At 39.1% G+C, this 14,035-nt stretch overlaps 1 protein-coding gene across 1 annotated transcript in view; it reads right to left on the minus strand.

Moving 5' to 3' along the window:
• xrcc5 (X-ray repair complementing defective repair in Chinese hamster cells 5) overlaps nt 1-14,035 on the minus strand; it is a 28,112-nt gene that overhangs the window by 859 nt on the left and 13,218 nt on the right. The window contains exons 8-17 of the mRNA XM_061971501.1: nt 11,700-11,838; nt 7,321-7,433; nt 7,171-7,233; nt 6,946-7,083; nt 5,516-5,603; nt 3,708-3,838; nt 949-1,145; nt 468-564; nt 315-384; nt 109-218 (exon numbers count right to left, since the gene is read on the minus strand). Of these exons, the coding sequence (XP_061827485.1) occupies nt 109-218; nt 315-384; nt 468-564; nt 949-1,145; nt 3,708-3,838; nt 5,516-5,603; nt 6,946-7,083; nt 7,171-7,233; nt 7,321-7,433; nt 11,700-11,838 (1,146 nt within the window). The remainder of the gene's footprint in view (nt 1-108; nt 219-314; nt 385-467; nt 565-948; nt 1,146-3,707; nt 3,839-5,515; nt 5,604-6,945; nt 7,084-7,170; nt 7,234-7,320; nt 7,434-11,699; nt 11,839-14,035) is intronic.

Here is a 14,035-nt window from a genome sequence, read left to right on the forward strand (position 1 = left end):
AAACTCTCTTGACGAAATGACTCTCGTTGATAACGCACCGTGACGTGACCCAGAAGAGAAGCACCTGCGGAGATATCCCTGAATGGGAGATAGTGAATGTTTATTTACCTTTATTGACTGCTCTCTGAAAGCCTGGATACAGGTGATGCTTTTCATATAGTACTGTGTGTTCTTGTTGCCTAGCAACTGCTCTATCCTGTGAGTCAGCTGCTCGCAGGCTGGAGGTGGAGAAGGGGAGGGGAAGTCATCACAACCAAACAAAGATAAAGAGGATCACAAGAGATGCCCGTTAGTCATGATAATGGTGACCTCACCTCCTTGGAATGGGAGCGTTTTTCGCCTGATGAGGATGCAGAAGTCCCGGGCGGGATCGACACTACCAACCTGTATGCAAGGAGGAATGAGGTTAGAGGGGGGTCAGTCTTCTTATAGCAGACCCCTTCCCAATTTCCCAACTAGCATCTTACCGAAGTAACGGAGCCTTCCGAAATGTCAGCCAGATTATACTCCCCCTCCTCCTCTGCACTGTCTCCTTTTGCCTTCTTGGCATCCGGCTGCTCAGGACTGCAAGCAGGAAGGTCAGATAGAAGAGGAGTAAATGACTAATCTTAAACACCCTTGCTGTACAGCTTCATGACTTAAAAACAGTGCAGTTAAAAAAACTATCAGCTTAGGGACGTCATCAACTAAGGGTTGCAAAAGACACTTTGTTCCAAAGAGTTAGGGGAATTGTATTCTTCTTTGTGCCCAAATCAAGGTCCATAAAGCATAAAGGCATGCTTGGACGAGACACGTATCCCATTCAGGGTAATAGGGATGTTGGAGCCTATCAATAAACAGTCAAATAAATCTGCCGTAAGAACACACTCTGCTACCCCAAGTCCTCCTAACTGTGTCAATCATATTTGAAAGCTTTCTGTCATATACTACATCCGAAACAAAACGTACTCTTTTCCAAAGATCTGAGCGCTGGTCTTCAGCTTCTTTTTCTTCTCCACCTCTTTGAGAGGAAACAGCCTTTTCACCTCCTCGAGCGGCACTCCACAACGATTCTTGATGACATCTGGGCGGTCGAGTAAAGCCGTCAGCCATGGTTCTATGGGGGGTAAGGAGGTGCCGGGGCTGACGGCCCGATGATGCAGGCACTGAGAGATGTTGGATTGGGCAAAGTGTTTAATGGTATTGGAGAAAATAATTGTCTAGAGACTTTTTAGCTGCAAAAAAACCTCAGCGTGATCTACAGTTTTGCCCCTTTTCCACTGCACAGTAGAGTAGAACCTCGATTACCGAACCCCTCATTGTGAAATTTTTCAGTTTAAGAGACATAGACTGGGCTGATCAATCTCCGCTGCCCGTTAAGTCAGCAGAGCCGTGCTTCTGTTACTATAGCTACTTTGTCTGCCTTTTTAAAGTGTTTTTTAGCATTTTTTAACACATTTTTTTTTGCTTTGCTAGCTTAATATGATTCTAAAGAAAGCAACTGGCAAGCGATGTGTGGTTTAAAAACTTTCAGGAAGTATCCACAGCGTTGTCGACACTGCCTCTCCCACCTCGCCCTCCCTTCGACTACACGCAAAGGAGATTAACGGACAAGGTAAAGTGGATTTAATTTCTTATTCCTAATTATTGTGGCTGTTAAAGTTAAGGAGTTTTGTCATTTCAAACTAAGTGTGTGTGTGTGTGTGTGTGTGTGTGTGTGTGTGTGTGTGTGTGTGTGTGTGTGTGTGTCAGCAGGGTGACTACAAACGAGGACGGTTCAGTTAGTTGTTTTTTTATTTTGTTATTAAATACAAAGTTGATCCATCACCCCCTTGTTATATTTGTTTGATGTACTGTACTCAACGCTTTAAATTGTGTTCAAAGTGTACACACCTTAACTAAAATATGGATTTTTGTCAAGGCTGGAACCCATTATTAACATATACATTGTTTTTTATGGAGAAATTTGCTTCAATATACAGACTTTTCTACTGACGAACCCTGTTCAAGGACCAATTAAGTTCGCAATCCGAGGTTCAACTGTACCAACTAGACCGGGGTTCTGCAACTCGCGGCTCTTTAGCGCCACCGTAGTGGCTCCCTGGAGAGTTTTCAAAAATGTATGATAATAGGAAACGATGGGGGGAAAATATATTTTTTGTTTTAATATGGTTTCTATAAGAGGACAAACATGACACAAACCTTCCTAATAATTAGAAATCCCACTGTTTAACTCAATCAATTGGCGAGCGACGTTTAATTCTACTAATTATGGGAGTCCTTGAACTCACCGTAGTTTGTTTACATGTATAACTTTCTCTGATGCTGCCACAGAAAGACGTGTTTTACGCCACTCCTTTGTCTCATTTTGTCCACCAAATGTTTTATACTGTGCGTGAATGCACAAAGCTGAGCTTTGTTGATGTTATTGACTTGTGTGGAGTGCTAATCAGGCATATTTGATCAGTGCTAATAGATGCCAACAAGCTATTTCGGTTAGCTGTATGTCCATATTGCATCACTATGCCTCGTTTGTAGGTATATTTGAGCTGATTTAATTTTCTTTACTTATGTCCTCTGTGTATTTAATTTATATTTGCATGTCTCATGTCACATTATCTGTATGTAATATTGGTTGCATTTCTGATAGTTTTCTGTGTGCCATGTTGTTCCAGACCACAGAAAATGTTACACAGCTTGCAAATATTGTAAGAAAATCCACTAGAAGATGACAGCCTTCTGTTTCCTTTACCTTGGACACACACATCTATACCTTTGGCCATTCTAAGCCAGTCATTTGCAGGAGAAGCCTCAGTTTTACTATTGTTTTTCAATGTTGTAAAAATGTGTGGAATAATTATTAAATGTCAACATTTCTGTCAACAAAGATATGCGTAAACATGCAACACATAGTCATTTTTATAGAAGCTAATACAGCTAATTTAGACACTTACATCATGTGTTGCCTTCATTATAATATTTATATAAGGCTTTTAATTTTTTGCGGCTCCAGACAGATTTGTTTTTAAATTTTTGGTCCACTATGGCTCTTTCAACATTTTGGGTTGCCGACCCCTAAACTAGACTAAGCACAGTTCTATTTACACGTGACCATAATAGTCCTAGCACTAACTCGTCAATAGGTGCTAATTGTGCACATACGATACTACAGAGGTGATATTAACCGTTTCAGATTTGTCATTGCCGCATTACCCCAACATTAGGGAATTAAACATACATACCATATAAAAATAAACACATGCTATCTTATCCTGTTGCTGTGCCTAAGTGCTGGATTGTGCAGTACTATGCTCGTCAGCCTCCATTCTGCCACAGCGGCCGTCAGTTTCCTCTTGAATAAATGACATGTCCTTAACGTCAATAAGTACAGTAAACATAGAATATCCTCAATCTCTTCCATTTCTGCTGTTTGTTTGCATGTCTTACTATTTTACAAACGGAGAGGGTAGAGCGCGACCTATAGTAGTGGAGCTAAAAAGATATGAGATTACCTGTCCCTGAATGTGTACAGAGTTTTGGTATTACCGGTAGTTAAATTAATGATGCGTTAATGAGTCACATTTGATGTCTTTGTCCGGTTGCAGTGGCAGTGCAAGCCAAGTTCGCATGTAAGTGCAGTAAATGAGTGAGGAAGCTATAGAGATGAAACTTTTTTTGGACTGATTCCGCGGAGGTAAAAAAAAAAAAAAAAGTGCACAGTAGCCTACCTGGAAATGCCTCTGGAATGCCGGATTGGGAATGTCGTGGACTTTGACCAGGTCTTTTAGATCTCCATCTTCATCCACCTCCACCAACATCATGGAGTCAATGAGAGAGTTGACAGCCTGCAGCTGCGTGTCTGGAAAGACAGAATATCAGTTCAGACTGGGAAGGTCAAAAAAAGATTGTTTACTACAATGTCACTATGGCAAACATTCGTTGTGGCATTGTTTCCAAAAGTTTCTGCAATGTTACTTTTATTTCTGTCTATCTTTCTCAAGGATTTATGACGGGAGATTCAAACTAATGAGCAAAGTCTTCTCCAGCAAGGGGTTCGTGTGGCCAATCCATAGAAAAAAAATCAAGTCTCATTCTCCCATAACCACTCTTTTACAAATTGAGCACCATGAATCCTGGCATCTTGGACTATATTGCGAGAATAAACTGGTCATTCAGTATGTTCAGCTAACTTCATTCTTTGGGCACATAAGATTGTTGAACCTAGACCTGACCTCCAAACCATATTTGCTAAATTAAATCCAGGTGTTTTTTTTGACCAGGGCATGCATCTTGCCAATCAAAATGCTTTGGCATTCAGATGGAAATGTAAAAAATGACAATATGAACGAAGTAGTTGAAAGCTTCAATAAGTACTTTGTGAACATTGGACCAAATCTGGAAGAAAAGATTCCCGATCCTGAGTCTGTTGAGTACTTGAATGACACTATAGACAGAAATCCCCACTCTATTTTTCTCTAAGGCGTGACAAAAGAGGAAATAATCAATATTGTGAAAAAAATGTAATCCAAGACCTCAACTGATTGTAACGGAATTGATATGGAAACAAGAAAAAAATTATTGAAGAGATTACAGAACCTTTAACATATATCAGCAATCTATCATTTCAAAGGGAAATTCCCAGATAAAATGAAAATAGCAAAAGTCGTACCAATTTATAAGACTGGTGACAAACACCAGTTTACAAACTAGAGACCTGTTTCTCTACTTCCACAATTTTCTAAAATTATTGAAAAACTGTTTAACAATAGATTGGACAAATTCACAAATAAAAATGAAACACTCACAGACAACCAATACGGATACAGAGCCAAAATCTCAACATCAATGGCATTAATCAAAATAACGGAAGAGATCACCAATGCAATAGATAGCAATAAATGTGCTGCTGCAGTGTTAATGGTTTTAACAAATGCATTTGACACAATTAATCACAGTATCTTAATAAACAAATTAGAACGGTATGGCATCAGAGGGTTGGTCTTGAACTGGGTAAGAAGCATTTGTATGCGCGTACAACACTTAAAACCTTTAGCATATTTGTATGTGGAATTAAATTATGGAATGGATTAAGCAAATAAACAAAGCACCAATATGATTCAGAGTAAGAAACTGTTCAAACTACAAGTATTCACAAAGTACAAAGAAGAACAATTATGATGAACATCTTGGACCTTTTTTTTTTTTAGATAAGGATTATTTATGAATTTAATATTTGTTTACTTACTTATGGTATATTATTTATTTATTCACTGTTCTGTTACAAACAGAGAACAAGTAAATGGGATACAATTGCTATAATGAAAAGGGGTAGGATTAAATAAGCTCCGCTTTTTCCTAGTCCTTTTCGGACGTGCTTTAATAGAACTACTGGAAATACTGTATGTGATGCATTACATTGCATCGTATGCATGTTCGAAATAAACTGAAACTGAACTGAACTGAAAATAAAAGTAATAAAAACTGCCTTCTTATGTACCAATGGTTTAAGTACAATAATATAATCAAGAAACAATACCAGAGGGGGCACATTTCTTGCTGTCCAAAGGAGCAAATGTGAAGTGGCTGAGGTCCTCCATGAAGGGAAGCTGGACATATATCAGACACTGTAGAGAGCAGCATGTGTTGAATTAGCACAATCAGGAAATGCATTGTGAAATTATGAATGACAATGGTCATTCTGTGGAAATGCCGACAACAGAACTATAACCCTTAAAGGGGACCTATGATGATTTCCATTGGACACACTAGTTAATATGTATTGGATATGCTTTGGTGAAAATTGTGCCTACATTTTTCTCCACAGTTACATTTTAAACCTTTCTGCATAGGTCTGCAAAATGTTTGTTTGTAGAAGCTTTCCCATATTGCAAATGAACCCACGCCCCACCCTTTCCAAATGTATCATAATGTATCGACTGAAAGTGTACACTGTTAAAATATATACAATACAGTATCTTAAGAGATGACTTCTACAAAACAATTTTCAGACATGGTCAAAAATAAATGTTATAAAAGTTATATCGATTCACTTGGTCAAACCACTAGGTACACCTGCACATTCTCTGATTGATTACAGAGCTAAATTTAAAAAAAGCATCTTTTAGCAGAATTTATGTCACTGCATGTCGCACAATGGCGTTATTGTGCATATACCAAGAGAACATGAACATAATACTTTATCCTACCTTTTCTTGTCTGTCCTCAAACTCAGCTTGCCTCATAGAGAGCTCCTTCCCCTCTGGTTGATAGCTTTACTTAATGTCCAAATAAATACGTCCACCTAACTGTGATGTCACAACGTAGCCAGACTGCAAAACACCGTGGGCAGAGGCCTCCAAAGCTATGTGCAAGCTCACGCCAAAATGCATTAACTTTCTAATTTGATCTTTTGGCAAAATATCCAAAATGGTAACATTTGTACAAATATGCTCGTAGGTCCCCTTCAAAACATTTTAAAATAATATTTCATTAAGTTCAACTCCAAAGACATGCACCAGGGGTTGATTGGCAACACTAAATTGGTCCTAGTGTGTGAATGTGAGTGTGAATGTTGTCTGTCTATCTGTGTTTGCCCTGCGATGAGGTGGCGACTTGTCCAGAGTGTACCCCGCCCTCCGCCCGATTGTAGCTGAGATAGGCTCCAGCGCCCCCCCGCGACCCCGAAGGGAATAAGCGGTAGAAAATGGATGGATGGATGGATTTCATTAAGAGATCAACCCCTTGCAAGGATAAAGCACACAATAACATGACAATAAGGTGTTACTAAATAGATTTTGAAATAAGTCTCAAGCTAGAGAAAGCATGTCACAAAAGCCTTTATTTTATTACTTGCTAAAAGGACACTAATAAATAGCTTTCATCCATCCATCCATTTTCTACCGCTTGTCCCTTTCAATTTATTTAAATTCTTGAAACAAAAGAAGGTTTAGGAGCTTTTAACCCCACCTCATAGTGCTGCTTGATGCAAGGGAAAGCTGCTCCTATTTGAGGGTTACAGCGCCGGTCGTAGGCGTAGCGAACAATGGCCACCATGTTGAGCTCGTCCAAAGCTCGGACGAGAGCGGACAGTGCCACTCCTGCATGCTGACACATGAAAAAAAAAAAAAAAAGCTATCAGCATCCACGCAGCGCCACCTACATTTCCTTTAAACTGGTTCATCTGGATCTAACCTGGTCGTTAAGTGCAGCGAATATCTTGATGGCTTGATTCCCAATGAAGGAATGGCGACGAACCTGCAGGCAGGAAACATAAATAACACTGAACATGTCGATGCCATGTGAAATATATAACAAGGTAAGAAATTAAGAAAGAAACAGTACCATGTTCTGTTTGGTAAAGCCAAGAACAGCAAAGCACTTCCCATCGTGTTTGTATTTCATCTGCTCTTGATCCACTTTGGAGAAGGGAACAATATCACTTCCATAACTAAAACCTGTTAACACAAAACAAGATAATTCATTTTAAGGACGATTGTTAGTCATTATAACACTTTTAAATACTGTAATGCATTAACTGAGCCTTTGGAAGTTGTGGAATTGATTAATTGTGTCTTGAAGGAATTGAGGCAAAATGGAGTGCCCTTCTTGGCAGCAGAGGCACTGTTTGCTTTATAATACATTATAAAAAGTGAAAGTTTGCAGTGGCCACATTGAGGGCGCTCACATCTAAACCTACCCTCTTGCTGGTTTAAACAACTGTGCAAAAGGGCAACGTCACCTTACAAAAGCAGCAACAATTACATCCATTTACAGATCTCCTGTAAATGAGCATACACATCCATGCAAGTCAGCCATGATTGACAGACAAATCATTCCATATGGGCCAAACCACAAGTTCCACAAAGTTGAATTTCTAATTGTGACAAACAGATATTGTTTTGTCAAACATATTCTCTTAATCAACCCCACATGTTACAGGAGATCTGGCACCATGAGTTGGTGGTGTTCTAATGTTTTTTTTGGTGCTTACATTATTTAATTAGGAGCCATCTGCAAACTGCACCTTTAAATACAGTAAATGAGGGACTTCTTGATTATTAGATTGTTTCTGTGATTGGCTGGAATCCAGTCGAGGGTGTACTCCTCCTCGCGCCTGACGTTGGCTAGTATAGGATCCATCATACCTGCGAACCTAATGTGGATAAGCGGTATAGAAAATGGATTGATTATTAAATTTGTTCGATCCGGTTGACACTGGCATTAAAACGGAGCAAGATTGTGCTATACTTTAAAGAATAATAAATAGGACAACCAAATAAAGTTAAAAAAAAGACAATGCATTCATTGTCCTTATTCCCTTGATTAGTTAATTCCATCCCTAATTTTAAATTGAAGTAATGTTAGTGTAATATAAACTATGAATGTTCAGATTCCGATAACAATCATCCATGAGCGAGATCAACCATTACTGATCCTAATCACAGGTATTAACTGTCCATTTTTCTATTTACTTATGGTGGGTGCTAGTGACAGTTTAACAATATCAACACAATATTACTTTGTCGTTATCTTTCTAGCTATGTAATATTGATACTTGATAATGCAAAACCAACTTTCATTACCTATTGGTACATGCTGTTGTGTATATGGGATCTGCACAAGTCTTGAAAATTTGAAATAAAACCGTAGAGGCATTGCGGAGATATTTATAAAACAATCTTGCCTTCCTTCATACTACACGGAAATGAGACGTTTGGAATTTTCCCCATTAGTGACGTTTTTGCCATTGGTAATGTAAGCGGATTATTCATATTTGGTCGAGATTTATCAAAAGTGCTTTGCGCGAGTCTGTGCTGCAATAAATAAGCTCCTCCTTTTACGGTATCCTCTTGTTGTGGGGCAGACTGGCTCATACATGCACATGCATCCTCCGCTGTTGCCATTTCTATTACAAAGTAGCGTAGAGTTCAACCTTAATCTGTCAGTAGACTCACTATGGAAGTGCTAAAACCTACAACAAAGATGGTGGGAAAAAGACACAGTCGAGGTGGAGGCACATAAATAAGACCACCCACAAAACGGCGCATGCTGAAAAGACGGTCAGAAAGCGGCTTGAAAGCGGTCTGTTTGACCAAAGAAATTGTGACCAAAGAACCACCATTACATGTTATGACGACCACTAGGAAGTGCTTTAAATGTAAAAAAACAAATCATAACATGACCCTTTTAAGATACAAAGAAATGCAGTTTATTTTCTGTAATGGAGGTGATTATTATTAGCTGAGAGGAGCGGCTCCACACTGTGTATGTAGATACACATTTAGCTGCTAAGCTGCTTGCCAGCTGGGGGACTAAAAATACCTGCAATAAAATGGATTAATCAGCAATGGCGATGAAACTTACTTTTTTAAATTTACTTTGGGTTTTTTTTGTTGTGTCTTTCTGGGATGGGATATAAACAAAAATATTTTTGACATTTAGGGCAGACAATAGATATATGATTTATGTGAATATGATGTAATGGATAGGAATGTCTGATGCTGGATGTCAATTAAAAAAAAAATTAAAATTTTTTATTTTTTTACGAAAATCGGTCAATACTGATCGGTGGCCAATGCCTAATGTAATCGGCACAGCCCTAAAGTAAACGTTAAAAGAAGTAATGTTATACTCGTTTTAATAGAAAATGCTAAAACAGTAAAATGTGCAACAAACCTCATCTGGCGTAGAAAAGAACGTACTCCGACTCATTTTCTTTTTTTAGTTCTATGTCATTGGTACCCAGAGCAACAAACACCACCTTTGTATCAAAGAAGCGATAGAGATCCGGAAGCGCGCCGCCCAGACTGTGAATCGGGGGCGTACCAACTTTCCCACACCTGGGACACAGTCCTGAAAAGGTTGGACTACAAGCAGGGAGACAGCGGCAAACACTGTTTAAATCAGCTGACCAGACACATCACAGCAACATCTCGTGACAACCTCTGAGGAAGACCACACTTGTAGCAGAAACCGTCAGTTACGGAAATAAACACTCAGGTCTGGCTATAAGAATAACAAATTGCATGGACTGTAGCATGTTCAGTAGCCTTTCCTCACCCTCCAGAGATATTGTAGTTGTAGGAAACGTAGATTATTGCTGAATTAGATTAAGCTTTGCACTGTGTACTGTTTGTGTACAAAATAAAGTTTGATGTTGAGAGACATTAGCCTCTAGTTCGCTTGTCGCTGTCAAATTTGTAATACACATCATCAACATGCATTATCATGATACTGTATGTTGGCCACATTTATAGCGCATATCCTCTATAGCGCACATACCTACAACTGTTCTAAAGTTCGCTATAATTTTATGTATATTCTACCGTAACAACAACATGACTGCAATTTGTTAGTTGCTTCTCTGAGACTGCTTTTGTGTGTGTGTGTGCGCGCACTCTGGTTTAGGTGTTTACGAGACAGCCGTGGATGACACTGCCTTAAAGGGAAACTGCAATTTTGGGGGAATTTTGTTTATCATTCACAACCCTTATGTGCACAAGCACACATATGTTTTTCTTTTTTTTATGTATTCTAACTTGTAAATAAACGCTAGCAAAAGTCAGCTAACAATAGAACCAATAGGAGTCGCTCTATTCCGCCTATAAAGCACTCTAAAAAACCTCCATCCAAGTTTTATATACATGCTTTAAGTATATATAATAAAGTAACAGGCACATTCATAATAACATGTAATATTTACTTATTTTTGTCATTTTAAGCATATGGCAGCGTACTAATATCACAGACGCATAACAAAGTTCGCTTTTCCCTTCAATAATAACACTACTAATTACGACAGAATTCATGAAAGACAAAAACGACTACTTTGAAACAAATGATGATCCAGAACCTTATACTTTTGAGCCTGAATATTAGGAGGATGAACTACAAGTTTTAGAGGCTGAGTGAAAAGCACATCGAGCTTTAGTGAAACACTAATCATTTGCAGCAGTATTGCTAAGTGCTTAACAAGAATTACATGCTATGAACATAATAAAAAAACAAACACTTATTTTACAATGTCTGCTCCCAATGGGATGCCAACTGATGGGATGTTCATATCTTCCCGTTTAGATGAAGAATTAATCATAATCCTCCCGCAGGTATTAAAAAAAAAAAGATGGCCACAAACAAGCATCTTTTTGTGTCGTTCTCGCCATCTCCTGGTCTAAATTGAATGTCAAAGTTAACAAACCTTTTGGTTTATGGCAACAATCTTCTATTATACTAGTGAGTGGCTAGATATATAAACTAAAATAAACTTTCACTAACTCAGTGGCGGTGCAGTAGGTCAGTATGTCAATGGCTGCATAAGCTAGATAGCTCTAAAAGTAGTTTGTCTGCGTTAGTGCTCATAATATTGCTAATACTTGGTTCATACTCAGGTCACGAGATGTAAATAGAGTATTGTTTTTTTAGAAAACTTTATGGCGCAATTGATTACTCCCATTTGCTGAATTGTTAGCCACCTCGTACTTGCTGTATTTCACAAGCTAAAATGCATAAAAAAGAAAGACGTGTGTTATTGTCTTACATAAGGATTGTGAATGATAGACAAATTTCCAAAAAAAGTGCAGTTCCCCCTTTAACGCCAGACAAATTCCTCGAGTTGACAAACCCACACAAGCATAGGTGAACATACAAATGCTATGTTTTCCATTTTTGTGAAACCATTTTTTTTAAATACGGTCAAGCGGATTGTTGGTCAATGTTATTACCTTGAATGATGTCGTCCTTATCCACCTCTGTCTCGTTGTCGTCGTCAAGACAGTAGACGGTCTCTCTCTTTACGTCGTCTTTCTGATGGCTTTGAGCGTCAACCGTGATCCATGTTTTTTTCAACTTCTCCTCGGTCACCTGGCGGACACGACGGGAAATAAAATCCATTGACAAATTGAAGAAAGAAAGTTTTTTTTTTTGTTTTTTTTAATGAACTGTCTACAGAAGAAGGCACCTATGATGAATTTAGTCTTTTCTGGCTTAAAATGTTGTTACGATGTTGGATACTCATGTTAAAAAATGTCAAAGCATAAAATCATAAGACGCTTGCATTTGACTGTGAGCTTGCACACAGTTTTGGAAGCCTGTGGTTGCGGGTTTTGGAGTATTTTATTTACACTTTAATTTGAATTATGATCATCTTTATGATGATTTTATCCATCCATCCATCCATCTTCTTCCGCTTATCCGAGGTCGGGTCGCGGGGGCAGCAGCCTAAGTAGGGAAGCCCAGACTTCCCTCTCCCCAGGCACTTCGTCCAGCTCCTCCCGGGGGATCCCTAGGCGTTCCCAGGCCAGCCGGGAGAAATAGTCTTCCCAACGTGTCCTGGGTGTTCCCCGTGGCCTCCTACCGGTCGGTTGTACCCGTGATCTTGTCCTTTCGGTCATGACCCAAAGCTCATGACCATAGGTGAGGATGGGAACGTAGATCGACCGGTTAATTTGAGAGCTTTGCCTTCCGGCTCAGCTCCTTCTTCACCACAACTGATCGATACAGAGTCCGCATTACTGAAGACGCCGCACCGGTCCGCGTTGTGTTCAAATTGTGCTCTAAAAATAAACCTTGCCTTGCCTTTAACAGTAGGGAATCTGTGACGTCACACATTGACGGATGTACCTGTTTATTTGTCCACAAGATTCGGGTCACTACAAAATTGTATTAGCCGCTAAACTCAGACGGGGAAAGAGGCGCCATTGAGACATTACTACTTGGTGTGCATGTGCATAGTAACACCGAAATGCAACATGCAGTGACATAAATGCTGTTGAAAGCAACTTTTTTCATGCGGCTCTGTATCGATCGAAGTGTGCATGTGCACCTAATGTTATGACCGGGTGAATCTATATAATGTTTATGATGTAGCCGAAGTTTCTGTGGTTTATCCGTTATACAGTGCTCAATACCGGGGTAGAGCGGAACACAACTCACACAACAAAAAGATTCTGAGCACACACAGACAAGCAACCGCTAACGACTCTAACTCCACAGATAGCTACAATTGCAGACAAAGGCTTAACTGCTTACTCAACGGAAACAGTTTAAAAACATCAGTTGTTTACCAAGCCAGCGTCAACCTCAAGGACCACTCAAACACAGAGACATACATTGGACTCACAGAAAACACCTTTAAAACCCGATATAACAATCACACAACATCATTCCGTAGGCCCCAACTCAGCAAATACATATGGACTCTTAAAGACAATCAAATTGACCACGCCATCACATGGCGAATAGTCGCATCTAGCTCACCATACAACAGTGCAGCTAAAAGATGTAACCTGTGCCTGAAATAAAAAAAATGGTATTATATACCACCGCTGCATGTCCACTTTAAACAAACGCTCATCATGCCAGCACAGAAGCTAGGCGCTACTGTGTAACAATGACCACACCTCCATATAATATACCCTATATTTATGTAGCAACCAAAGAAACTTCAATAAAATCCCCTGAAGAGCAGGGACACCTGCGAAACAGGCTTGTAGGGATGACATAGCCTCTGTGTTTTTTTCCTGACCTAACGTATAATGTTTATGATGTGTATTTTTGACAGTGAATGAAAAAAATTGTGTTTGTCTTCAAGATATATATTTAAAAAGTGTAACTTTTCAAAAGACAAATTATGATACTATTGGAGAGGGTGGGGCGTGGTTTCATTTGCAGTCTGGGAACGCCTTTAGAACCCAACATCTTGACAGAATTCAAAAAATGGGTTATAAAGTGACGGTGGAGCAGAATTCACACAAAATTTACACCAAAGCATATCCAATACATATTATCTAAACCACAAGGAAGTACTTTATTTTAAATGTAGATTATAATCATCGTAGGTCCCCTTTAACCAATAACGGGCATTCAGTCGCAGTTTTGGGAGTGGCTTAAATTACTTTTTTTCAATAAATTCACTGCATCAAAACATTTTACGTCTAAAAAAACAAGCATTTTTTGGAGAGGTTACAAAAAATGAGCCATCAAATTCATTGAAGCACAAAACTCAAGCATAGGTACCCACTTTTCATTGTAAATTACTGCCACCTAAAGGACAGGAATG

This window comes from Nerophis lumbriciformis, linkage group LG13, assembly GCF_033978685.3.
Source record: "Nerophis lumbriciformis linkage group LG13, RoL_Nlum_v2.1, whole genome shotgun sequence".
NCBI classification, from domain to species: domain Eukaryota; kingdom Metazoa; phylum Chordata; class Actinopteri; order Syngnathiformes; family Syngnathidae; genus Nerophis; species Nerophis lumbriciformis.